This window comes from Lepidochelys kempii, chromosome 3, assembly GCF_965140285.1.
Source record: "Lepidochelys kempii isolate rLepKem1 chromosome 3, rLepKem1.hap1, whole genome shotgun sequence".
NCBI classification, from domain to species: domain Eukaryota; kingdom Metazoa; phylum Chordata; order Testudines; family Cheloniidae; genus Lepidochelys; species Lepidochelys kempii.
In genome coordinates, this window is record NC_136382.1 from 26153006 (window position 1) to 26180344 (window position 27339).

General features: G+C 38.8%; 1 protein-coding gene across 7 annotated transcripts in view; it reads left to right on the top strand.

Moving 5' to 3' along the window:
• CYRIA (CYFIP related Rac1 interactor A) overlaps positions 1–27339 on the top strand; it is a 75239-nt gene that overhangs the window by 28875 nt on the left and 19025 nt on the right. For 4 of the 7 annotated variants that reach the window (XM_073335968.2, XM_073335966.1, XM_073335970.1 and 1 more), the window contains one exon: positions 19555–19634. The exons of 1 other annotated variant lie outside the window; for it this stretch is intronic. In XM_073335968.2, the coding sequence (XP_073192069.1) occupies positions 19565–19634 (70 nt within the window). In that variant the 5' untranslated portion in view covers positions 19555–19564. Of the gene's footprint in view, positions 1–17415; positions 17529–19554; positions 19635–27339 lie in introns of all 7 variants that reach the window. 2 more of the 7 variants (XM_073335967.1, XM_073335969.2) reach the window with 1 other exon arrangement.

Genomic DNA, 27339 nt, shown 5'->3' on the forward strand with positions numbered 1-27339 from the left:
ACACAAATCAGGAAAAGTCCATTTTTAAAAACAGAATGGCCTCACTCCTGCAAGCGTTGAAGCATGCAAATTTAGCTATGCACATGCTTATGTATTCCCAAAATTGGGGCCTAAATAAGGTAGTCGTTATCTAGGCCACAAGTCAGATCCAAGACTGCACTCTGCTCTTGTACATACTGATGCAAATTCTCCACTGCCTTCTGTTTGTGCCTAATGTAGTCATTTACAGTTGTGCAAAATGGACATAAAGTGCTACCAAAACCAAATAGTAGTGTTTCATGCCTACTTGCACTTACTCTTTGCAGCGGTAAATGACTACACGAGGCAAATCAGGCCCATTCAGAGGCTAAGCTAATTCTAATGAACTAGCTCTTTGCCTGTAAACACTGTGAGTGCATCTTAGTCTGAAAATACTTCACTCTAAGTGTAGTATAATAACTTTTGGAAATACTAAGGGCAAAATCTTCAAATATTGCTGCCTAAAATTAGGCATCTAAATAGCTGGCATGATTTTTAGAGGTGTTGAGCACCCACAACTTGAATTAGCTAGAGTTGTGAGTTTTCAGCACTTACCTCAAATTTAGAAACCTAGATGCATATCAAGGCATCTGTAAGTATCAATGTATGAAAATATTATACAGTCCTTGGTTGAGCACTCTGCTTCCATTGTACTAATTTCAGAGTGGTAGCCATGTTAGTCTGCATCAGCAAAAACAACGAGGAGTCCTTGTGGCACCTTAGAGACTAACAAATTTTTAGGGCATAAGCTTTGGTGGGCTAGAACCCACTTCATCGGATGCATGGAGTGAAAATACATGAAAGGATGGGGGGTTGCTTTACCAAGTGTGAGGTCAGTCTAATGAGTTAAATCAATTAACCGCGGGATACCAAGGGAGGAAAAATAACTTTTGAAGTGGTAAGAGTCACCCATTACAGACAGTTGACAAGAAGGTGTGAGTAACAGTAGGGAGAAATTAGTATTGGGGAAATTTAAGTTTAGGATTTGTAATGACCCAACCCCACTCCCAGTCTCTATTCAGGCCTAATCAGATGGTATCCAGTTTGCAAATTAATTCCAGTTCTGCAGCTTCACGTTGAACTCTGTTTTTGAAGTTTTTGTTGTTGAAGAATTGCCACTTTTAAGTGTGTTGAGTGACCAGAGAGATTGATGTGTTCTCCTACTGGTTTTTGAATGTGTTATGATTCCTGATGTCATATTTGTGTCCATTTATTCTTTTGTGTAGCGACTGTCTGGTTTGGTCAATGTACATGGCGGAGGGGCTGCCACATGCTGTTTTTAAAAATGGATTTTTTATGATTTGTGTAGGCACAGCAGAGTTCACACCAGGCCAACAGCCTATTTTACACATCCACCTACCACAAACATTTAGTGCACATGGGCGAATCTGCAACCAATTCTTCACATCAATTAATTCAAGAGCTGTTTCAAGAGATTCCTGGGTGTTTTTAAACCCGTAAACCTGAACCAGAGTCTAGCCAGTCCCTGGGTTTCTAGGCACGCTCTCAGAATACAGATCTTCTATATGATACCCCCTTGAGAGAGCTGGAGCCTGCCTTCCAGCTGCCTACTCCCTCTTGGTCCAGCAGGGAGCAGATTCCTCTCTGCTTAAACACCTGCTATCCCAGATTCCACCCAAAAGGTGTGAAGCATCTCGTTTATAGTTTAACTCTCTCAGGGGCTGTCATAAATATAAAGGGAAGGGTAAACCCCTTTGAAATCCCTCCTGGCCAGGGGAAAGCTCCTCTCACCCGTAAAGGGTTAAGAAGCTAAAGGTACCCTCGCTGGCACCTGACCAAAATGACCAATGAGGAGACCAGATACTTTCAAAAGCTGGGAGGAGGGAGAGAAACAAAGGGTCTGTGGATCTGTCTATATTCTGTCTTTGGCGGGGATAGACCAGGAATGGAGTCTTAGAACTTTTAGTAAGTAATCTAGCTAGGTACGTGTTAGATTATGATTTCTTTAAATGGCTGAGAACAGAACTGTGCTGAATAGAATAACTATTTCTGTCTGTGTATCTTTTTTGTAACTTAAGGTTTTGCCTAAAGGGGTTCTCTATGTTTTGAATCTAATTACCCTGTAAGGTATCTACCATCCTGATTTTACAGGGGGGATTTCTTTATTTCTATTTACTTCTATTTTTATTAAAAGTCTTCTTGTAAGAAAACTGAATGCTTTTTCATTGTTCTCAGATCCAAGGGTTTGGGTCTGTGGTCACCTATGCAAATTGGTGAGGCTTTTTACCAAACCTTGTCCAGGAAGTGGGGTGCAAGGTTTTGGGAAGTATTTTGGGGGGAAGGACGCGTCCAAACAGCTCTTCCCCAGGAACCAGTATTAGTTTGGTGGTGGTAGCGGCCAATCCAAGGACAAAGGGTGGAATATTTAGTACCTTGGGGAAGTTTTGACCTAAGCTGGTAAAGATAAGCTTAGGAGGTTTTTCATGCAGGTCCCCACATCTGTACCCTAGAGTTCAGAGTGGGGGAGGAACCTTGACAGTGGCAAACAATGGTAGAGAAGCAGTTCTCTTATAGAAAGACTCTCTGCACAGTAGCTCTCTAATACATTTATGCTCTTTTACTTAATCATTTAATGCACAGGAGAGTGCAGATCATAGAAAACAATAAACACTGCACTTGTGTCCCAGCGTTCCTCACTACTTCAGGACAGTTTTTGGCCTGTCGCAGGTTGTCCAGAGCTCTTCTGCTTCCATGCTAGTGCATGGTTCATGGCTGCCACATGCTGGATTGCTTTTCCGTTGTGGACTGGAGAAAAATGGCCCGTGTGCAGACCAATTACTGCTCTTTTTAAAACCTTCCCCCTCCTCTACCTCCCCGATTCAGATGACACCCTTGATCAACTTTCCCACATGACAAACCCTGTCAAATGACTTTGTTGCCAAGATGACCTCCACCTGGCTATGTCTGTCCTGGGCAGGAGTCACTCTATCTAGAGTGGATAGATTTCCAGCAATTAAGTAGTTAGTCAACTATCCGCTATTGGTCAGCCCTGTATCTCTGTATATTGGGGCTTCAGTCCACTGTGGAGGTGAAGAGGCAATAGAGAGGGTGAAAAGCTGCACATTCAAAATTAAGTTTGCAGCCTCATGCAGATATATAGTTCATAATTTTATAAATCATACAGACAGATTCCCAAATTATCACAGCATGATATGACATTTCTGTTTTGCATCTTTTTCATGATTGCTTTGTGCCTGGACATTTCTGCTATGTATTTACAATTGTGTTGACTGAAAGAATTACCTGGTAGTGCCAGGTTACTAATAAGCTTGAAACCTGTTAGTTAAATTGGAATAATGCTTAAATCTTTGATTATCCAAAATACTGTTCCTCAGTCTATTTTTAGGAAAATATTTGCATTGTGTTCAGATGATGATTTTTGCTGTATTGCTATAGTTGAGTAAATAATGCCACTTAGTGGATGACTGCTATCACTACAGCTTCTTATGAAGAATTAAATATGGTTCTTTATACTAAAAAGAAAAGGAGTACTTGTGGCACCTTAGAGACTAACCAATTGATTTGAGCATAAGATTTTGTGAGCTACAGCTCACTTATACTGTCATTTTCTTTTATTTCTAGATAGAATATGCTAAAAGTGTCACTTTTTCAAATGACATTACACAGGTCCAACACTCTGGTAAAAGGAGAAGATGGTATGAGTGGAGAAGAGGTTTGGAAAAAAGTAAAATTTTTAGAAGTGCAGGATGGGGATGGAAATAGTTCTTTCAAATTCTAATGGAGTCCTCCTTTGGTTTGCTATGAAATCTAGAGAGGAATTGAATATATTTTTTTCTAAACACAGAATTGTGTGATAAGATGCAGATGCCCTATTAGAAGTATGTTCTCTAGTACTTTCCACTGCCCAGCAAAGTAATAACCTATACCAGTGTATCTGAGCAAGCTATGGTATGAGATTTTGGATGTGTCCAAAAATCATGATGAAAGTAATTAATTATTAATAGATTAAGGCCAGTTTTTGAGGTGAGGAGCAGTGCGGCTTTAGACCAGGCAACGGTTGCGTCGGTCAGATATTTATGCTCTGACAGTTATGGGAGGAGAGAGAAAGAACTTAAGGCTGGTTTGCTGTTCTCCTCTACTTCATGAAGGCATTTGATTCAGTTTGGAGGTAAGCATTATCGAAAGTAGCAAAATCCTATGGCATTCCAGATAAGATCATTGTAGTTATAAAAGCTGTATATGAAGACTCTTGCACTGCTATAAGAATTGGCGGAAAATGAAGCAACTGTTTCAAATCAAAGTTCAATGTAAGACATTGGGACAGGGAATCATCATTGATTTTCATTGTGGTTTTTAAACTGGATGAAAATGGAAAAATGTTGGAGGGTGTGACATTAGATGACATAGAGTTGAGCTCCTTAGTTTGTGCATTGTACAACTGGTAGGCATGCTTGTTTGAATTTATGATACTCTTCACTCCTCTGGAAAATTTGTGTACTTGACTTGTACTTGCAATAAATGCCAAGAAGATTTAAGTGGTTGCATCTTGGAAAAGGGGCAGTAGACAGTGTTGAAATACAGCAACGGTGAAGTCATAAACAAGTAAAATCTTGTGTACCTAGAAAACTTGGTTAGTGCCAATGGCTCCATAAAGGTTCTAAGGAATTGGGCCACAGCTTCAAGTGCTGCATAGACATTGAAAAAATAGTGGCTGCTATAAACATTCATTTTGCTTCCAAAGCATGCTGACAGTATTATGCGATAGTTTAGAAGCAGCTGCTTTAAACGAAACAGACATCATAAGGCTGGAAGTAGTAAAGATGAGGTGTGGGGTTTTTTTGTTTGTTTTAAAGATGGCTGATGTAAAATGTTCTGATTTTAAGATAAATTGTTAGGAGCAGAATACAGTGTGAAATCAGGATATGGGATTGGCGATAATCGAAAAGATTAGGATGGTGAGGAGAAGACAAACATGATAGGAAGCCAAAGAAAATAGTGCAAATGCAACCGGTGTGATGTCAGGACACTGTATGCAGGGACACAACCAGGGTGGACTTATCGGAGGAACAAGCCAGGACAGGAATGAATTGTGACTCTTCACAGCTCCCCTTGTCTGCAGAGATGCTTTGGGATGAAGGAGAAGCATTCTGCTTTTGACCTTGTGCATCAAAGCCACTCGAAGTGCATTCTATTAACGTACACCCTGATATGACTTGTATTGTTAGATCATGGCTTCTGAATTTTAAAGCTGAAGTCTTAAAATCTGGATGTATGGTTAGACTCATAAATCCTTTTTTAGGGGCCGAAATAAGTGGCCTGATCTTTCTGCAGTGCTGAGCACCGAAAAGCTCTCATTGCCTAGCTTAGGCACCCGCTTTTAAAAAATTGTAAACTAAATGTTCAAAAACAAATAGAAGTTTGGATGGCCTCAATGGAATATATCCCTTACACTATGAAAAAATGATTCCTAATAGAAGGGGGGGGGAGCAAATAATAAGGGGAAGTTACACTTTTTTTCTCTACTGTCTTGAATATATTCTTGTGTGCTGTTTTCTGGACGCATTTTCCCTAAATACATTTCCATTGCTTCTCACAAGCCTGGCTGTTTTCTTTTTTTTTCTAATTGCTTTAGTGGGCTTTGGAACAGGCCCTGGGTTTCAACTGCAGAATTTTTAATGCATCAACAGGAAAGAACGCAATTTGATTTTCAAAACCCAGGATGAGTTATTGATTAAAGATTCCTGCCCCGCCCCTAAACTGATCAAGATTGCTGTGGAAGTTACTTAGGCAAAAAACGTATAACTCCATATTTTTAGTCTCTTCAGAGTATGTTTTCATACTTCAAGCTTTTTTGACAGTTGTAATACAGTAATAGTATGGAATGTTTGGAATAATACAAAATACTTGAAATATGTCTCTTCCTTGTAGTTGCCCTTGAAAACAGCAGAGGGCACTATATAATCAACAAATGTCTCATTCCGAAGCTTGTTTTATCCCTTTTTCACATGAAGCCATATTGAATGAGCAAATGTCTATAGACTGGTCTGTGAGTTTTAAATGTCTCCTTCACAGGAAATCCACTGAGTAGCATTGCAGGGTTGTCAAAACAACTGCACAATGTCCACTTTTGTGCATGTGTTTAACTTTTCTCACATCACTGAACAATATGTTTTCTTTGTATAATGGAGCTTTCTGGTCATGGGCATCTTGTAATATGAAGGGAGTAAACTGAGAATCATAAATGGGTTTATATGATTAGTTACTATGCAAATTTGACCTAATAGTAGTGAATTGATCTAAAATAGTAGTGTATAACAAAGCTGAACTTGAACTTAAGCTCTACTGTGTATCAATTTTATTGTCTTAATAAAAAATCATTGCAATTTTCATAGCTAAATTAACAGCAGTGTCTGATAGTGATTTGCCACAGTTAAGTCTGTCCACATATTTTAAATTTCCTTTACCATTTTAACAAATTTAACTTTGAATTGCTAAATCTCATCGTGTGCTGTGACAAGGTGCTTTGTATTTGATCAGTTGCTGGATTTTTATTTCCAGACAATCTGTGGGATTATTTAACTGCCTTCTTCACATTGCAGATTTTCTTTTATGACGACTTTGGAAAAATAAGACTGTAAGATTTCCCCCCCGCATGAGCAGTCTTGTGAAGCTGATATTTTACATTCTATTTTATTAAAGAAGGTTCAAGTTTTGTCTTACCTAGCTAGGAGTTTCTAGGATGTCTGCTATTAGAGCAGTTCGATCTTTATGTGGATCTTTATTTTGCCCTTTAAGGAAGCTAATGTGGCAATTAGCAAAAGGTGATATGCAAGGAGAGAGAAATGGCCCTGAGTGTTTTTGTTTTGTTTGTTCTTCGACTTCTCCTGTCTTCAAAGTGCATGCATAGGGAGGTCTGCTTAGGCTGATATTAGACAGGACTTGAACTTCCAGTGGAGAAGACTGAGAGTTAGTAAAGTAACAGCAAAAGAGTCAAGAAAATTTTAAATTTGAACAATTGAGGGTGGGGTAGGGGGAAGAGTTAAACTGTCTAAAACTTGGAGGTAGGGTGGAGGGGGCTGTTCTTAACTGTTTAACTTGAATGGCTGGCTAACATTTTGGAGGAAGAAAGTCCTAAAGAGTCAATATCTTGGTCCCTAGATTAAAGTGTGATTGTTCACAGTATACACCTTTTGAGACATCCAGTAGGTATTCATAGAATTGGAAGGCACCTCGAGAGGTCATCTAGTCCAGTCCCCTGCACTCATGGCAGGACTAAGTATTATCTAGACCATCCCTGACGGGTGTTTGTGTAACCTGCTCTTAAAAATCTCCAATGATGGAGATTCCACAACCTCCTTAGGTAATTTATTCCAGTGCTTAAACACCCTGACAGGAAGTTTTTCCTAGTGTTCAAGCTAAACCGCCCTTTCTGCAATTTTAAACCCATTGCTTCTTGTCCTATCCCCAGAGGTTAAGGAGAACAGTTTTTCTCCCTCCTACTTGTAACAACTTTTTGTTACAAGTAGGACTAAGCAAGCCCAATTTTTTCAATCTTCCCTCCGTCATGTTTTCTAGACCTTTTAATCATTTTTGTTGCTTTTCTCTGGACTTTCTCCAATTTGTCCACATCTTCCCTGAAATGTGGTACCCAGAACTGGACACAGTACTCCAGTTGAGATCTAATCCATGTGGAGATGAGCTGAAGAATTACTGCTTTTGCCTTGTAAAACTCTAGAATGCTGCTTCTAATATTTCTGAAGTAAAAAAGAGGGTAAAACAAAACTTTCATGCCCTCCTTATAAATTGTCAATCAGTAATGTCAGTGCCAGTCATCAACCTACCCTCCTTATATTTGTTATTCATATCTTATTTAAAAAAAAAATCTACCTGGCCTATGGTAATGCATGTTCTTAATGCTGCTTCCTTAATCTCTCTACCCTTCCCAGTCCTCCTTAGTGCTAGTTATACTTACTGCTGCATCTTGATTTAAATTAGGCTGTAAACTCTTCAGAGTAGGTCTATCCTTTTACTTTGCTGGTACTGCACAATGGAGCCCCAATCACTTTTGGGGCTTCCTTACATTAATGTAATATACATAAGAAAAAATAGGAATGTGTGTTCGTGTTCTCTCTCTCTCTCTCTCCCGCTCTCATATCTTTCCCTTGCTATCACTCAGAAATAGTGCCAGGTCTTAAACTAACTAATTTGAAACTTCCAGGTGAATTAGAATCTTAATAGTAGCAGTCAAAATATGTATGATCTAAGTGCCCCACTAACCTATTTGCAATGTTGTAGAATAATGCATTTTATTCTCTGGAAGTGTCAATGGAATATGAAAGGGTAATATTACACAGGAGTCAATGACCATTGTTACTTTGTGTAACAGAACTATCAAATATAGTCACCACCTTGCATATTAAAATACTAAACCGACTTTATAAAGTCTTTATAAAGACTTAACATTTCATCCTTAATCACAATGTCTTGCAATATTATTGCATACAGTGTGTCAATAACCACTATTTCAGAATTCTGGTGCTATCACAGAATTTCTTGTCCAAATAAATTGCTTGCTTAGCATTTGTCAAGGTGGAATACTTGCAAGTATTAGTTCAGATTTGTGCTCCATAGTTTACCTTATTCATAAATACTACAAATAAATAATAATATACATGTTCAGACTGGGGATAATACAAGCATTAGCTACTTGGTGCTGACATTTGAAGTGCACGTCACCAATTACCTCAGGATTAATATGGCAGGTTTGATTGAAATTAGATTTGATATTTTGACACATGCATAACAATGGTGATTAAAATATTTATTCATTTCTGTAGAACTAGGGTAAGATTTCTCTCAAAGCTCTAGGGTATGAAAAGGCTCATCTTTTTTTTTTTTTTAAAGCATTTGTATTGAATTTGCTCTGAGTACAGTTCCGTAAACTCCATAAAGCACCATCAAGAGCTTGAATAACAGATAAGACAATCAATGGTGGACAAAAAGTTACATTATTAGAGTACTGTGTAAGTCCTTCTGTTCCTAATTTTCTTCTGTATTTGTACACCGCATTTGATCAGCAATGATACACTTGCATTTTCTACCGCTGCATGTTCTATAGGATATTTTCCAAATAAATCACTTCAACCAGTTAAACTTGCAAATTTCTGGGGAGGGCATTTATTGAGATGGCTTCTCTCTTCTTTCACTGTGATCTTGTTGTGGGTTAAGTGGAGGAACATCCTGTGATATCCTCTGTAAGACTTATCCCTGGCTGAAGAACAGCTGACTCAAACTCAACCCAGGTCTACACAATGTGGTTACATAAGAACGGGCCCTACCGGATCCATCTAGCCCGGTATCCTGTCTTCCAACAGTGGTCAATGCCGGGTGCTTTAGAGGGAATGAACAGAACAGGTAATCCGCAAGTGATCCATCTCCCATTCCCAACTTCTGGTAAACAAAGACAAGGGACTCAATCCCTGCCATTGACGAACATATCTTACATGATCTGATTTGAAGGGGGCGGGACTTTGAATTAGGCAAAACATTGTATTCCTTTTTCTATCAAAGGCATCTTCCCCATTTCTCAAAGTGAGCCAAAGCCTTGACATTCTTCTTTGCTTTCCTCTTAGTTTGGGTGACCAAATAACATTGATGATGGGATTAGGAGAAAGAACCTCTTTCACTTCCTGCCTGCCTGCATACAAACTTTACCTCTTCTTGATCTGTATGTCCATTAGATTGAAACTGGGTACACGGTACATAAAGCTGATTGAGGAAGCAGTGAAGAACCTGTGCAAAATGTTCCCATCCTGCCATCTCAACCACAAATACATTAGTCTGGTGCTCCAGTGCCTCCACTGGCTTCCATTCCACTTCTATTAACTATGTAAGGTCCTGGTCCTGACCTGCAAATCCATCAGGACTAAGATATGTCACAACCTCATTTCCATGCCATCAAGATAGCTCCTTCTGGGATGCTGCAGCCTCCGAAGCCCAGGACAAAGTATGTAGGAAGTATTGGGGGGGAGGAGGTATTGTTTCAAGATAAAACATACCTGGAGGGGGTTGGATGTGGAACAAAAAAACATTAACACTAGACAAAAGACTTCCAGTTCAGAAAAATTAAGGTATTTATAATCTGAGGTCATCCCTTTTTATTTCATGATTTTGGTGAGGTATCTTTGGAGTGTGTATTTCTGTTGTTGCAGGCTCTGACAATGCTGGCCAGCTCTCTGGTGTGATGGAATCAGGGGAATTATTTATCATAGTGGGTTATTTATTACGCAGTGATATGTTAATCCCTTCAGATCTGTAGAATGCTTCCTATAGTTCTCTCTCCTGATTGTATGCCAACAGTCTGCGTGTGGATTCCAGACTTGGAGCATTATCTGTCTAGCTCTGTAGTATGGCAGTTCTCTCCTCTTTGAATGGTTACTCTTCTATTTGGGATTGTTTGCAACTTGCTCTTTAGCAATGATGTATGTCTTGTTCCATCCACTCTTACTCTCAATCTTGTGGCCTACTCTGTGCAGATCACATAGCCCTGCTTTCCTTTTTTCATTTGTTATTTTGTTGTAATTCAGGTATGTTACACCCTGCTACCAGTTAATGTGTGGGTAAATCTTTCCCGATTATTATTGATTTTAGTTTTTGTTGTGAAATTATTTATGCAGTTTTTTTAAAAGGATATGTTTATGGGTCGTAGTGGGGCTGAAATGACTGGCTCTTTGGGAATGTGTAATGGTGTTGCCTTTGGTGTGTAATCAGAATGATCAGTTTGTTGCTGAGGATAGGTGTAGGTAGTGCAGTATGAAAGTTCTCTAGGAACAGCCTCTAGCCTTATCAGAGAAATGCACACTCTTTTTATACTGTAGGATTAGTTCCAGTGATATTCTGGTGACCTACTATGGCCATTCTTCTGTCTCTTATAAGGTCCCACCTCTGTATGCATGTGTCTTCATCTATATATTGATTATTAAGAGTTATCAATAACAAGTGATCTGGCTGCTTTTATGTCAGGAAAAAATCAGTCTCGTCTTGGGGAGTATTTCCGTCACACATTTTATCCACTCCATGTTCTTTGTCGTCTGTGGTCTCTTTCTTGAACCTCAGCTATTGAAGACAATATCCCTTGTTGGATTCTGTTCAGAATAAATTGAGAAATTGTACTTATGCTTCAGATTTAATACAACAGTTTTGAGGCAAAAAAGCCTTTTTAATGGATTCTAAAGGGTAAATCAGTTTCAGGCTTATAATGAAAACTTATTTGCAACCTTAGCTGATAAGTGTCTGCTCTAATAATGTGACAGACTGAAATTAGTATGCACCTTTCAATCTAGTCACTTGACCACTAATCATTGTAGCCCAGAACTACAGCTAAAATTTCAGATATCTAAGCCGTTTGAGATGGGTCAGATTGGACAGTGCGGGGGAAGTTGGTAATACTCTTGCAAGCTCTACCTACATAAGTCTAGGAAGAAAGAATGTAGGCCATTCCTATGGGGGGGGGGAAATATACTGGAAAGCAGTGACTCTGGGGAGGCGATTTTACTTGTGTTTTATAGCATTGGTGAGACAAATACTGGAAAGCTTGGTCCGGTTCTGTCATCATTTTTAAAAGGGTTTTGAAAAATTTGGAGATGGCGCAGGAAAGACCCGTGGAAATGATTCAAAGATGAGAAAAAATGCCTTGTAGTGAGAGACTTAAATTTCTCTGCTTAGCTTATCAGAAAGATTGAGAGGTGTCTTGATTACAATGTATAAGTACCTTAATGAGGACAAAATACCAGGTACTAAAGTGATATTTACTCTGTCACAGAGAGGCTATACCAAGAACCAATGGCTGAAAGTTAAAGCAGAAAAAATCAAATGGGAAATCTGAGCAGAAAATGTAATAGTGAGTGTTTAACCATTGGAACAAACTACAAACATAAAGTAATGGATTCTCCATCTCTTGATATCTTCAAATCAAGACTGAATGCTTTTCCGGAAGGTATGCTGTCATAAATATAAAGGGAAGGGTAAACCCCTTTGAAATCCCTCCTGGCCAGGGGAAAGCTCCTCTCACCTGTAAAGGGTTAAGAAGCTAAAGGTAACCTCGCTGGCACCTGACCAAAATGACCAATGAGGAGTCAAGATATTTTCAAAAGCTGGGAGGAGGGGGAGAAACAAAGGGTCTGTGTCTGTCTGTATGCTGGTTTTTACCGGGGATAGACCAGGAATGGAGTCTTAGAACTTTTAATAAGTAATCTAGCTAGGTATGTGTTAGATTATGATTTCTTTAAATGGCTGAGAAAAGAATTGTGCTGAATAGAATAACTATTTCTGTCTGTGTATCTTTTTTGTAACTTAAGGTTTTGCCTAGAGGGGTTCTCTATGTTTTTGAATCTAATTACCCTGTAAGATATCTACCATCCTGATTTTACAGGGGGGATTTCTTTATTTCTGTTTACTTCTATTTTTTATTAAAAGTCGTCTTGTAAAAAACTGAATGCTTTTTCATTATTCTCAGATCCAAGGGTTTGGGTCTGTGGTCACCTATGCAAATTGGTGAGGCTTTTTATCCAACATTTCCCAGAAAAGGGGGGGGTGCAAGTGTTGGGAGGATTGTTCATTGTTCTTAAGATCCAAGGGTCTGGGTCTGTAGTCACCTAGGTAAATTGGTGAGGCTTTTTACCAAACCTTGTCCAGGAAGTGGGGTGCAGGGTTTTGGGAAGTATTTTGGGGGGAAGGACACGTCCAAACAGCTCTTCCCCAGTAACCAGTATTAGTTTGATGGTGGTAGCGGCCAGTCCAAGGACAACGGGGGGAATATTTTGTACCTTGGGGAAGTTTTGACCTAAGCTGGTAAAGATAAGCTTAGGAGGTTTTTTCATGCAGGTCCCCACATCTGTACCCTAGAGTTCAGAGTGGGGGAGGAACCTTGACATATGCTTTAGCCAAACATAAGTTATTGGACTTAATGCAGGGATAACTGGGTGAAATTATATGAACTGTGTTATACAGGAGGTCGGGCTAGATGATCTGATAGTTCTTTCTGGCCTTAAACTCTGTGCATATATGAATAATTGCTGATTATCAAAATATGATTTTGTGTGGTCTCTGAGTTCCTTGAGCTTGGCTTCCTTGAATGTGCTCATTGGCTTGTTTACTGGGCTTCTTGACTGACTGACGTGTGGGTGGTGAAGCTCAGGGGAACATTATCTGGTTGTGCACCAGAATAGACATCACTTTCAGTAAACTCTGAAAATCTGATTTCCCTCCCGCCCATTCTTTCTTTCATGAGGCAGAATAGATGTTGGTGAGTCCTACAAAGAGGTTGGTAGGAGTCTGAGAACATCCTTCCACAATCTAGTGTTAAGGCACAGAGTTTGTAGATTTTTTTTTTTTAAATCTTTTCTATTGTTCTCCTTTGCCCCCTCCCCCTTCCCAGTAATGGTTAAACTTTCCCTCCCAGCTCTAGTTTCAGTTTAGCTGAATGTTTTCCCACTTAATTTTTTTAGGGCAGGTGATGTAATGATCACTTTTTCCCTTCATTATTACTTGTAGCACATTGGTATATTTTGCTACTGATATATTAAGTTATAAAATTAGAAACAAATTTTATTTTAAAACAATGAAAACAAAGTAAATTTTACATCGTGCCCTGAAGGCAGTCATATATGTGAGAGCAAATTCTCAAGACTGGACGCTCTCCCAAAGACCCCCAGTCCTGCAAAGATTTAACTATTCCTGTAGTTTAACTATTTAGAAGTAAATATTCCTGTATAATTTAGCTATTCTGGTCAGTTTCCACCATGCATGCAAGGCCTGAGGCAGTAAGTGTCCTCCTCTTCTCCCCCCCCCCCCCCCCCCCCCGCTCCATCGATTTCAATGAATGTAGAGAGACAAGGTGAGTGAGGTAATATCTTTTATTGGATCACCTTCTGTACGTGAAAGAGACAAGGTTTCAAGCTACACAGAGATCTTCTTCAGGTCTGATCCCAGATGCCCATTTATAAGCGTATATAACGACATAACCTCCTCAACCCTCACTGCTTTTTATTATGACCTCTCTGGTTTTATTGTTTTTTGTTTTGATTTGTTTTTTTGTCTAGAGCTTCAAAATGGAGCACTTAAGGAATAAATTGGGACTTGATAACTGTCCTGAAAAATTATGTAAATGAAATAGAAAAGAGATTTTTCTTATATGCTTGTGTAAATTCATAACTAAATTTGAACTGTTTGGAGAGCCGAAGAAAGCATAAATATATAGCTGAGATTCTGATGTCAGCACTTCATTGATTTAAAGCATACCACTGAAAGGTAAGTTATTTCTAGAATTTTAAGTGGTTTGGACTCTAAACAGAATTTGGAACCCCATTTAGGAGTATTACAGTACACACATTTTAATCAAGTGTATGTTGAGCTGGAGCTCATCTTTTAAACTGAGTCCACAGTACTAGAGAGCAAATACTTTCCAGGTTAGTGAAATAGAACATTGTGCTCTTCTAAAACTAAACTAATGATTATACATGATTTGCTAGTCTGTCAGCTTTTCACTTGAGTATCTACTCTGGATGATCGAGGAGACAAGTTATAGTGACACCCCTGAGCTGAAGTAATTAGCTGCTATTTTGTAGAGTTCACCATTACTACAAAAGATTCTTTAATCTGATAAAGTTTACAAGCAAACTGGTAAACTTCTACACTTCTACATCTTCCTTCACGATAAAGCTTAAAATACTGCATTTGAGATTTTTCCAGTGGAAGTTATTTTGTAGAAATTCTGCATTTTATAACTCTCCACACAAATGTATTTGTCTGAGGTTTGAGCTAGAACAATTGTGAAATATGAGACGTATTAACATGTTGTATTTATTAACTGTTAACACTGCTGTTGACCTTATGCTAGCAACACTCATAGCTTCCCCTGCCCCAGTAAGGATCCTGAATAGGCCTTTCCTATATTAGAATGTTTCAACTGGTGGAAACAACGTTGAAAATTGTAGTTTAATGTAGCTCAGAGTTACAGGCATTTTTAACATACTGTAGTCAAATATTATATGCACATAAATTTTTTGAGTGACTTTGAGTCAAAAACTAAAGGCAGGCACCCTGAGGGGAGGGGCGGATGTTTAGGGCGGGGGGGAGTCCTGCATTTTTTCTTTTCTGAAACATCCTTCCCCCTCACCTCCTTGTTCAAAACCTTTCTATTCATATCCCTGAAAACTGTGGTAGAACCTTGCTTAGGAACCTTGCTTAAAGTTAGCTGTCCCTAGCACAGCAGTGGGCAAACTTTTTGGCCTGAGGGCCCCATCTGGGTATGGAAATTGTATAGCGGGCCAGGAATGCTCACAAAATTGGGGGTTGGGGTGTGGGAGGGGGTGAGGGTTCCGGCTGAGGGTGCGGGCTCTGGGATGGGGCTGGATATGAGGGGTTGGGGGTGCAGGAGGGTGCTCCGGGCTGGGACCGACGGGGTGGGAGGGAGATCAGGGCTGGGGCATGCGGTTGGGGCACGGGAGGGGGTCAGAGTTGGAGGCTCCGGGCAGCACTTACCTCAAACAACTCCTGGAAGCAGTGGTGTGTCCCCCCTCCAGCTCCTATGTGGAGGCGTGGCCAGGTGGCTCTGTGTGCTGCCCCATCTGCAGGTGCCTCCCCTCCCCCCACTCCAGCTACCATTGGCCTCAGTTCCCAGCCAGTGGGAGCTGCGGGGGCGGCACTTGGGGCAGAGACAGTGTGCAAAACCCCCTGGCTGCCCCTACATGTAGGAGCTGGAGGGGGAACATGCCGCTGCTTCCAGAAGCCGCGTAGAGCCACGGCACGCGCAGAGTGGGGCACGCCCCCGACCCCACTCTCTGGCTGGAGCGCCAGAGCAGGGCACCTCCCATACCCTGCTACCCAGCGGGAGCTCAAGGGTCAGATTAAAACGTCTGAAGGGCCGGATGCGGCCCCCTGACCGTAGTTTGCCCACCCCTGCCCTAGCGTGATTTCATCCCTTCTGGTGTAATAGTCTCACACTCTGCCTGGTCACGTGCCATGTGAGGCACATTGCGCATATGCTGAGAAGACTGTGCCTAAAATCCAAATTGAACTTCAATAACTTATTGGCTTGACAGGCTTTGTGAGTGTTTCCAACAGATACACAATGTCTCTTATTCCTGAGATTTATGGGCTTTCTAATTAGGAAGAGCTATATTTATGTTTCAGGTTGGGATACCAAGATGGATAAATGGATAGATGCTAGTTTCTCTAGAGGGTTGAAGGTGACTACGTTAGAGGTCTCTCCCACCATCTCCAGAATTAAACCAGTCTGCCTGAAATTTCATGTATATGATCTTAGCTCAACATAGTTTTTTTTGTTTGTTTGTTTTTTGTTTCCCCCCTCTCCCCCCTGCAAAGTCTAAAGCAAATCTTACATAGAGTTTTTGGGAATTATGAGTATTCAAAGATAAGGTAATCTCACTTTTTCAACACTATCCTAAAGTGTGTTTGGTTTCTCATAGCTCCAAGCTAACTAACTTGGTATATAGAGACTCCCAACTTGTTTATAATCTTTTGCTTTTTGTGAGAACTTGTGATTATGTTTAGTTTGTGAGGATGATTGTAGGTGGAATTTAGTTCTTTAAAAGCTTCCATGTATGTTGAGCTACTGTGGTGTGTATGCACATAAAGTACTGGTCTGAGTCTAAAGACTGCTGCCAAACAAATCTACTAACTCCATCTGGTTTACTATTCTCATAGTGGAAGAAGTGGAGTGCTATGTAGAAGGAAAGAATGGGCCCAATGTGAAGACTGGGAAATAGGATGTTTAGTTTTTTTTTAAAATAGTTGAAGTTGGATTTTCCATTTAATCCATGAACAGAAACCCTTAAGAGGATGTTGAACGTTGTATTCTAGTCTGTAAGTTCAGTAATTTGGGACAAGATTTTGTTTCAACCCCATATCTCTTTGGTTTTTATTGTCCTTTTGATTTTAGTACTACAAAACAAGGAGCAACATTGAGTAATCAGCATCACCAAATCTTTTTGATATAGGAGTTTTCATGTTTTTGTTTATGTAGCTTTAGACACCAGTGATAGAGGATGTTGAAGTCTCCCCTTCTAGAACATCAGAAGTGGTAGCATGACCATCAGCAGTGATCACTATGAAATCACTATTTGTTAAACGATCCTTCTTTATGACGGGGAGCAAATGAAACTTGAGGTCAAAATAATTTAATTACCTGACTATTCCGAATGGGGGAAGGAAAATGCATTAAAATGGAAGCTCGGGTATATGTAACTTAAGTCCAGGAAAATTTACTTGCATGAAATGTATTTAGAATTTTTTTTTCCTTAGCCCTGGAGTGCTGCACTACAGTGAATTCATAACATATCTAGGGTGAGAAATAAGAATTTTAGTCTCAGACTAGTGTGTTTGTTTTTTGGAAAGGGAACTGCTTTCTTGCTGTTTCTAGCATGCTATCAAGCAAGCCACTCTTTGGATGTAGTGCTGACTTTGGAACTAGAAGAAATTGCTTCATCAGATGCTGTCTGAACAGTGAGGTAAGACAAAATTTAAAAGGAGTTGGAAGTGAGGAATCCAAAGTGGGACTAACTGGGTCATGTTAACTATTTTCTTAAAGCAGAGGTTCAATAATAGTGCATTGCTTCTTCCATGATTATGAAAAGGAAATTGAGATCTGCATATTGTTTCTTCTGCATGATTCCGGTAGCAATGTATTACCATTGCTGGGAAGAAATGTTAAATTACTGAAGAAATACATGATTTACTACTGATACATGATTTACTACTAAACTAATTTTGGTTCCATTTGCATTTTGTTCATTTTTATAATCAAATTTGGAACATTAAACTCAATAGTTATAATACAGACCTTGCTTTGAAAGTTTAAAAAAAAATCTTTGTTTTTACATATGAGCTGGTATAACTTTCTGAAAAAACTGATGTTCACGTTTTAATATTTTGAATGCAATATGTTGCTAATTGTAAAGGGCTTGACAGTCTGCTTGTTAGAGGTGTTCTGGAAAGGAAACTTCTGGATAGTTGAATTCCATGAAAAATATACAGCCATTTAAAGCCTAATATGGCTTCCTAGATGAAGTGAGATCATATATCATTGGCTGTTAATTTCATTTATAACACTTTATGAAATAAACAGGGCTGCTTTAAAATCCTAGAAACATTCCACTACAAAGCTATTCCTATTCTTCCTTGTCATGGAAAAACATCCTTTAAATGTGTAACAGGCAGGTGTCATGTCACCTTTCATTCCCAAGGTTTATAGGACCATTGGAAAAAACCTCGCTCCTCAAATTGGGTATATGAACACTGTATGTGTGCTTAATAAGTCAGTCTTGTGTGTGGTCTAATACTCCTTTAAATGAAGAAAGGAGGAGGGGGAGAGAGAGAGAGATTAAACTTAAAAAACGGATGACTATCAGGTGCCAGTCCGAAGATCTATGGATGATAGGGTTTGACAAACATATATGCCATGCTAAAATTGTCATTAATGTAGTGCCTCACTTATCTTATAATATAGTACTTCTGAAAGAGGTAATTGTGTAGATGAAGGTAAAGGGAAATATTGTGGTCCTAGATTGCTATGGGTTTTGTCTAAACATGGAAGTTTTCCATATTAACTTTGTTTAACACTTTCTCTCCTATTATAACCCTTTTTCAGTTTAGCTTATCTCTCTCTCTCTGGAAGTGGGGTTAAACTAACCTGAAAAAAGTCTTTTTATAATCTGCCAGAATAAGAGTCTCCATATAGAAAGATTTAACTGGTATAATTGGTAAAACTTTCCAGCAAAGACAAGGCCATACTGAGGTCCTCTTTCATCTCTGTCAATGAGACACTCCACTTTTTCAGGAATTTCTGTCAATTTTTTTCTCTGACAGTGGGAGTCTTTTTTCGTTAAGATGGGGCCTGGGTGTTTCTTAAATCGCTAACGATGCATATGAGGTTTAAGGGGTTATCCATTTAAAAAAAAATGATACTACAATGAAGGGGTAAAGTTCTACAGTTTTTGTAGTAGTGCTTATGATGATAATGCTATTTAGAAACACAGAGAACTGTAACTTTTTGGTTCTGTTCCTTAGATTAATGGATGGTGGGTTTTTTGTTTTTTGGTGTTTTTTTTTCAATAGATGACTTCTTGGGTTTCTATTTTTAAATATAAATCCAGGACTGAGACCTTGTTTTTCTTTGGAATATTCCTGATTCAGCAATCGGGAGGATTCACAACCATTCAGGGTTTGTCAGTTCTGCAAAGTGAAGTAACTCCGACGTATCTTCGCCTAAATGTAAGGGTCAGTACAAATGCATGTACCCTGACTGCTGACCGTCTGTTTCTCGATCGGAGGTATTTCCAAGTATAGACAAGGCCTCACTCTTTCCGCATTGGTATGTAAATAAATACCACACAATTAAGTTCTGGACCTTACAGAAAATGTTTATTATTACCATGAAATTTAATAGATGTTGCAGACTGTGTCAAGCCCTTAGTTTTAACTTTCTAATTTTGCATATGCGGTATAATTATTTTATGATTTTGTTGCATTCACTAGGTTTGCTGGGATGGGTAATCTTCTTAAGGTCCTTACCAGGGAAATTGAAAACTATCCACATTTTTTCCTGGATTTTGAAAGTAAGTTCAAAAAATTACAATACAATGAGAGAATCTTTTCCATGACTTAAAAGCTAGTAGAGAGAACTTTTTAATGATCAAATAGAGTGGCAAGTTTCTAGCAGAATCAGAATATCCAAATCTATGTCTAAGATAATTCATTCACTCAGAATGCCTGTTCTTTCTTTTCTGTTTTTCAGTAACCACATGTGAAAGCTTTTTAAAAGTACTCACTTGCACAGAACTTGATCAGGGGGCAAATTTTTTCCTTGACTTTGAAAGTGAGCAAAACTTCTTGCCTGGCTTGCCGCCTTTATTCCTAATAATTTTTTCCTAATAGTGAATGGATTTATGCATCATACAGTATTTCAAAAGAGATTTGTAAACAAATTCATGTATGCTTCTGTTGAATATTGAATTCCGATAAATACTTGTAAAACATTTTACTGTAAAATGGCTAAAATCTTGTTGGGCAAAGAGGATAAATGTAAGAGTAAAGTCTCGTCCTGACTTGGTTTCAGTACAAATCGTATCTATCCTAAAAGTAAACACACAAATACTAATGTTTCTGATGAAAGGCTTTGATTGCCTTATCCTTTTTTTTTAAGGATCATGTGGTGGTGTTTTTTTTGTTTTTTTTTAAAACCACAATATTTTATTTTGTTACTTCATCATATAAAAGTTTTTTTTTTAAAATAAGTACCAAATATATCAATAACTACAACATAAATTGTTCAGATGGCACTCTTCTTTGCATTGTTCAATACTGAATAAACTGGGTGATTTTTATAACTCCTAAAAATGAAAATGTGGTCTGTATATATGCTTTATTGCATCTCTTTGTCACACGTCTGTCAGCTTGCAAAATGTAATGTTACATGCTAATTTTCTCACCACATCTGTACCTTGATGCAAGATAATTCATTTTTTACTGGTTAGTTCTCCTGCATGTATTCTAGGCATTCTCTTGAAAACTGGCCATCACATTTTAAAACATAGATTGAATCTTAATTTTGCTACTTATGTTAAATGCCTTTTTAAATTATACCAATGCATGTTGGCATGGCTTTTTTCTTAGAGTATTTAAATACCTTTATTAAACAATGGTTCTGGCAGAAATAATTAATTACAGACTTCTATCAAGTTCTTTTGGAAGAATGACAAGGACAATTTCAGTCTGAGTCCAAATTTCTACTTGTCCTAAAATACTCTGCTTAAAGAATTTGATACCCACCTGTTTTCTAAAGTCATACTTTTAAAAGATTAGATCCACTTAAAAAAAATCTAGTCATTTATTTTTAATTCTTAACAGAAAAACAATGGCATTATTTACACACTCAGGTCAACATGTTCTTAAATCAGTGCCTGTTCAAGAAACCACTTGAGTGTGCTTTCCTGAATTGAGGCTACAGCTTGGAAATAGTGTTAGTTGGACATACAACAATTTCCCCTCCCAGAGCTTAATTTACTAAGTTATGAAGAATCATGTTGGTACTACCTGTAGAGTTTAATCTGTTAGTTCCAATAAATAAACAAATAAATAAATAGCGCAAGTAGAAATTTGAGTTTGTAAGCCTTGCATCCTCTCTCTTGTCCAATTAATGTAAATACTTTTTATTGTAAAACTGGGGTGTCAAACCTTTGTAATCCGGTCTATCAAACATTAGAGTATTCTAATTGAGCTCTACACCTGCCTCTATGCTTTTATAGGGGCATCTTACTGCCTTGGGGATGCACTGTTCAATCAGTACCATCATGTCATGGATTGGAAAAAAACGGTATTTCTGCCAGAACTGCAGACTTGGCAGGAGACAGGTGGTCTGGCTGTAGGAGGCCTTGAAGGAAAAAATACCTATTTTTAAAATCTTGGCACTGGAACTGGATTTTCCTGAAGTATGTTGCCAACAAGAAATGAAGTGGGGTAATGCAGAGAACACCCACTCCCCAAGGACAGCGACTAGTTATTATTATAGGCACATGTATATACTTGTCTGCCACTCCCAACTATGGAGGAGCAAAAGTGCCTACAAATTTAAATTAGTTGACACTGCTGAGTGAAAGGTTAATAATTCTGTGGTTTTGTTATTACTTTTAAAGGTACTACATGATTGAATTGGGTGAAGTCTAAAATGTATAAAATAAATACATCAGAAGATTCCCTTAGCTGCATGCTTGAATGTACTTTACATTTACCCCATTATAGCATAAAAAAGAGGCTCTTAAACTAATGTGTATGCATAAGAATGTACTTGAATTCTTGCTGTTCTTGTTTTCTAACTTCCTGTATTCTTAAGGTTTCTAGTTTTAGGTTTAAGTCAATTAAAATGCCACCAAAGCTGACACTTCAGAAGGCTTTTCTAAAATACACACTAACCAATATCCTCCCCCAACTACTTTTTTTGCATTGTTGAATTTTATTTGAGGGGGCGAGCATACTGTAAAGTTACCAGGAACTCATCCACCATACTTCTGGACTTGGGAAGTGGCCCAGTTTATTTTGATACACAGTGAAACAAGATACTGCCCTTCATGGGAACCTCCTCGCTTTAGAGACCACCCTAAAGAATTCCCAAATGTATGCCCTGATCCTGCAAGCACTTTGCTCATATTTAAGTCTGAGTAATGCAGTCAGTTCTATGGGACTACTCACATAGTGGTAAACACACTCATAAGTGGTGGAGGACTGGGGCTATATTGAGCACAATTCTGTTCCATGTTCATTAAGAGACCAGCTCTGTTCTGCAACCAGTTGTTGTTGGTCCCTTGCATGATTAAGACTGTCTTCACTGTATTTCAATAATAAGATAATTTTCACTCAGAAAATTAATTTGCCTAAAAAGCAAACAATAGAAACAGGAAAAAATAGAACTGTCTCACTCACACACACACCCTCTTTTATAGCCTCTGTGCCCCCATCACTCCTCATTATTTATATAGGGGCAAGTTTTCAATTGTATCTTTACATTTTATTAAGATATATATTATAGCTATTCTTTTACATCTGAAAACAGTTGAGTTCAGTCATCTTTCAGCTTTTTATGAAGTTAACACATTTATTTTAGGACTATCAGAACTCTTTCTACACTTCATTGCGTGAAACACACAGGCTTTGTGTCACAGACCTTCCTGTTTATCACAGGTGCAGAATAGCCAAGCGATGTGTCAGGATGGTTTGGAGATAGGGGATGCATACAGTGTATGTGTAGTCTTGGTTTTAGATTTATAGTTCTTAAAGTGAGATTGTTATGTAGCAATTAAACAGTAAAAACAATTTTCACCTTGAGTGTTGTCCAACATATCTGGAATGTAACTTTAAAAGTGCTGAGACTTTAATGAATCTGACCATGTTCTACTGCTTTAGAGATTATGATGAGAACCAGTAGGGAAGGGCTAATAAACGTTAGATCTTTGTTACTCAGATGTTACTCTAAATGTGTCAACTGAAATCATAAACCCAAACCAGCTCTGTATTCCTCAAGCTTAGGTAATCATCTAAGTCCAGAAAGGTCTTAGTACACTTAACGTACTGTAATGACATGTCTGATTTACTGCCCTCTTAGTCAATATTAATTTTGTTTGGGACAACTGCCTTTGGTAAAGCTATTTTATTTTGTGATTGTATGGTCTCCAGATTGGAATTTCTGGCATGACAGTGTTTTCCCTGACTCCACGGCTTTGTATTATCTTGATAGTCTATGGTTTGAGGACCTCCAATAACTGGTAATATTGGCAGATTCCTCAATGCATTTCTCCCTTCCTGACACCATTATTTCTTACCTGGCTCGAGCCATTTGCTCTTCATCCACCTGCTGACCTCTCTAGGCACTGGGACATGTTGGTGATGGCATGGCCTGCCTCCTCAGAGAAGGAAATAGACAGCGGAGTGTCACCAGCATCAGAGGTTCTGGGGTTCTTCAATATCTGCATAACAGAGCTTGGAGAAATTGAGTGCATATTGAGCCTTGCAGTACTCCCTATGCTAGTGCCTTGGTGCCCGGGAGTAAAGGCCCCTCCCCCAACTTCTCAGTGGGTTTGGGTAAACAATGAGTACCAGCAGAACTATTTCAGTGCCATATCTAGATATCTGACAGCTGATTTATGATGACTTCAGGGATGCTGGCAGAGAATAGATACCAATGGAGCTTGGGTGTTACCGCTGTCTCAATTATCTTGCCAAGAAAACGAGGCTGAGGGTAATGCAGACAAGGATACAGGAAATGTATGACAAATCAGGATGCTTTCAAAGTGGTAAGATACATTCATGCTAAAAGCCAAATCCTACCCCATACATTCTATAATGGAGTGCAGATGGCACTCTCCAATGCATTTGGACCCTTGATGTATTAATACTGTCAAATATTATGGAGGAGTCCATTGTTAAGGTAGTGTTGAGCTTTTCACTTAAAGCAGGACTAAATTTGCTGCGTTTCACATATTAATTATTGAATTCAGTCTCAAAATTTAACACCACTATTGTTCAGGGGAGAAGTAAATTTTATGGAACGTTTTCTGGATAAAATACTTGCCAACTTCTCTGGAGAAAACAGATTTTTTTAAAAAAATCAACCATCTATGAAATTTTAGCCCTAAGTATGTCTGATATTTATTGTTAACTATAGCTGCACAATCACAGTCACTACAAACTGCAGAGTTCACATATGTTCTATACCAGTGTCTTTTCTTAGGCACGGGCCACCACTGAAATTTAAAATTCAAACAAATTAAAGAAAGTTATTCATTATAAGAAGCATTATTTCCACCAAAAGAAGCAGATGGAACTATCCCACTGTAGGATTACTTCTGTTTTCAGGCACTTTCTTCCTGGCCCTGCTGCTTGGCCTGTCTCCCTGCTTCCTATCTCCACTCCTCCGAATTCACTAGCCTGATCATGGGGATGTAGACTGAGCTGTGGCATGATGAAAGTAGAATGACATACATGCAGTATTACTTGATACGGCTGCTCCCCAGATGTGCTGCTTAATTTGTCCCCTATCTGCTTTAAAATGATGTGGCATCTTTTGGTTTGGCTGAGTAGTCCTGCCTGTAAACAGACTCAAGCCAACCACCACTCTAGCCTTTCTCTAGCTCCCTGGCCCACTCATTCCGGGCCCCTGGCAGATGTGATCGCTTCCACCAATGAATGTCTGCACCTGACACATCTGCTTGGTTCCAAAAGACTGAAGCCTTTTTCTGGCAAACTACAAGTGGACCCCAAGAAAAAAATTGCCTCCAGAGTTTAGGTGATGGCCTGCGGTGCACACTGTGTTTGTAAGAATCTCTTCCCTCTCTGCTCACTATTAGATGGTGTAAAAGATCAGATAGAGAAGGAGACTTGCAAATTAATATACCTGAGGAGCAGAGCTTAATAGCTCAGGTCCTGAGGGTGCTCTTTCCTCTGAACTTCCCATGGCTTGCTGAAGAGGAGTCCCAATGTGACAAACCTGAGCATGTTAGCTGCACCCTACAAAGATGGGTGGGAGGGGAGCGCCTCTGGAACATGGCTGGAGGTTAAATGATCTTATACTAAACACACTGCCACTCCCAATTATGCTGTTAGAAAACAGGCTGAAGTCCGGGGTGTGTGTGTGTATGTGTGAGAATCAAGATATGGGTTGAGGACAAATGGTTGAGCTGAGACTGTGTAAGGATGTAGGTGAGCAAGAAGCATGTGGACAGGGAAGAGGGTGTCCTGTGCTAAGTCATCAGTAAATGAAGGGCTCCCTAGAGTATCTACAAAGCAGCACATGGAGAGCTCTTGATATGCCAGTGCCTCAGTGCAGACATTCCAAATTCATACTTTATGGATGTAACATGTTGTTACAGGTATTTCTACTAACAAAATATCTTAATCTGGCCCAGGTCTGAGTTCATGTTTTGTATAAGTGCTCTCTAATCATAGAGTGTGTGCATTGTGAGTGATGTTATAATTGAAAGAGTTTGTGGTATAGCTGTGAAGTTTGTTGTGCAGTGAATTGTGTGTTTTGTGTGGGAAGACCTGGGAATTAAGGCTGGTTTGATATGACTGTTTGCTTAACTGATGATTTCCTTGATTATTTTTAATTTGTTGTGTTAAGTGGGATGTGCATTTGAACATTAACTCCGTTAGTTAAGATTTTTGTTGATAACCAGAAGTACAAATATAGGTTTCAGAAAATATGCACATATATCTAGGTAAATAAGGACAAGTTGGTTACTTATGTTAATTTTCTCAAGGCTGCAAAGATTCCTTTTCTTGTTCAGCATATATTTGACTATACTGTATTTAAATCAAGTCAGTATTGGTTATCTCAGTTCATTCAGTATCAAATACAATGTATAAAATGGGTCAAATTAGCTATCCTCTTTCTTAAACATTTTTTTACCAGATTCATGAATGAATCTTGGATAAATTTAGAGGAATGATAATCTGCATGTATGCATTTACAGGGTTTTATTCTAAGCACATATCACCTGTGTGCCAGGGCAGCTAGATCTCTACAAAGTGATGCTTCTCGTTAAAAGGGGAAGTGTTTTAGCTCCGTGCATTCCTTCTTTGGGTTCTCTTTTCCTACAGTTATTAAAATGAAGTCCAACTGAGGCAAAAAATGTTGTTTCAGCCATTGCACAGAATAACTGCTCTTCAATAGCTTCCTTGGGTGTGAAGTTAATTTGCAGACAAACATACAGCACTGTGATTTGGAAAAGCAGTCTGGAGAATGTTACCTTTTTTAAAAAAAAGGTATTTGGGGACAGCAAATTCTGTTTACTGCATTTTGTAACTTAACAGGACACTGTACTCTCAAAATGTAATCTCTGCATCAACTCAGAAATATATATCTTTGTAAATTATCTTGCAATTCTTCACCAGCCCTCGGGATATATCAGCTGAAAAGTGGGGCTTATGTGAGATGACATATCACTTCATGTCATGGATACAAAATGTCCCACTGGATTGCAGTCCCTAATGCTTTCTTTGGCAAACCAATCTTTTTGAGGTAGTTGAGGTAGTGCAGATCTTACTTACAGCCAGCTATCTTCTCCCAGCAAAGTAGCATATTACATGTTTGTTAAATGCTGATTCTCCATAGCTGTTGTTTCTGGGTTGACCAGTAATCCTATAATTTGATACAGATTAATAGCAGGACATCTTCACTTTAGGATTTGAAAAATCCTACTATGTAATTTTCAATTAACAATACATAAGACTCCAGTCTACTTCCAACTGCTCTTTCTTTTCATCAGTTGAAGGATCTCACTATTGTCTCAAACATCTATCACCAGCCTGCTCTTTTCATCTTTTTGTCCTTAGTGTCTCAAACTCTTTTGACATAAAATTCTTGACTTTCTTACTAGGGCTATTTGGGAAAAAAAATGAGCTGGGGATTCTTGAATATTTGTGTGAAAATTCTCTCTCACACACACTCCTTTTTAATTCAAAATTTGTAAAATTTTGACTAGCTCTACTGTTGGCTGAAAAATAGGTGAGAAGGATGGAAATCCTCTCAGCTTTTTCTTTATCCAAATTTTGAAATTTCATTAATTTCAAAAATGTTGACCAGCTCCATTTTCTTACATTTCCTCTGTGGTGCTTAGGGATTTCAGGTACAGAAGAATCCTTTACCTCTCTAATAATTTTTTTTCATGTAACCAACTATGTGATCAGTTTAATTTTTCTTCTGGTGTTTTCCTGCATTATCTTGACAAGGAAGTATACTTCTAAACTGGAGCTGGAAGTAGGAGCTAAGGA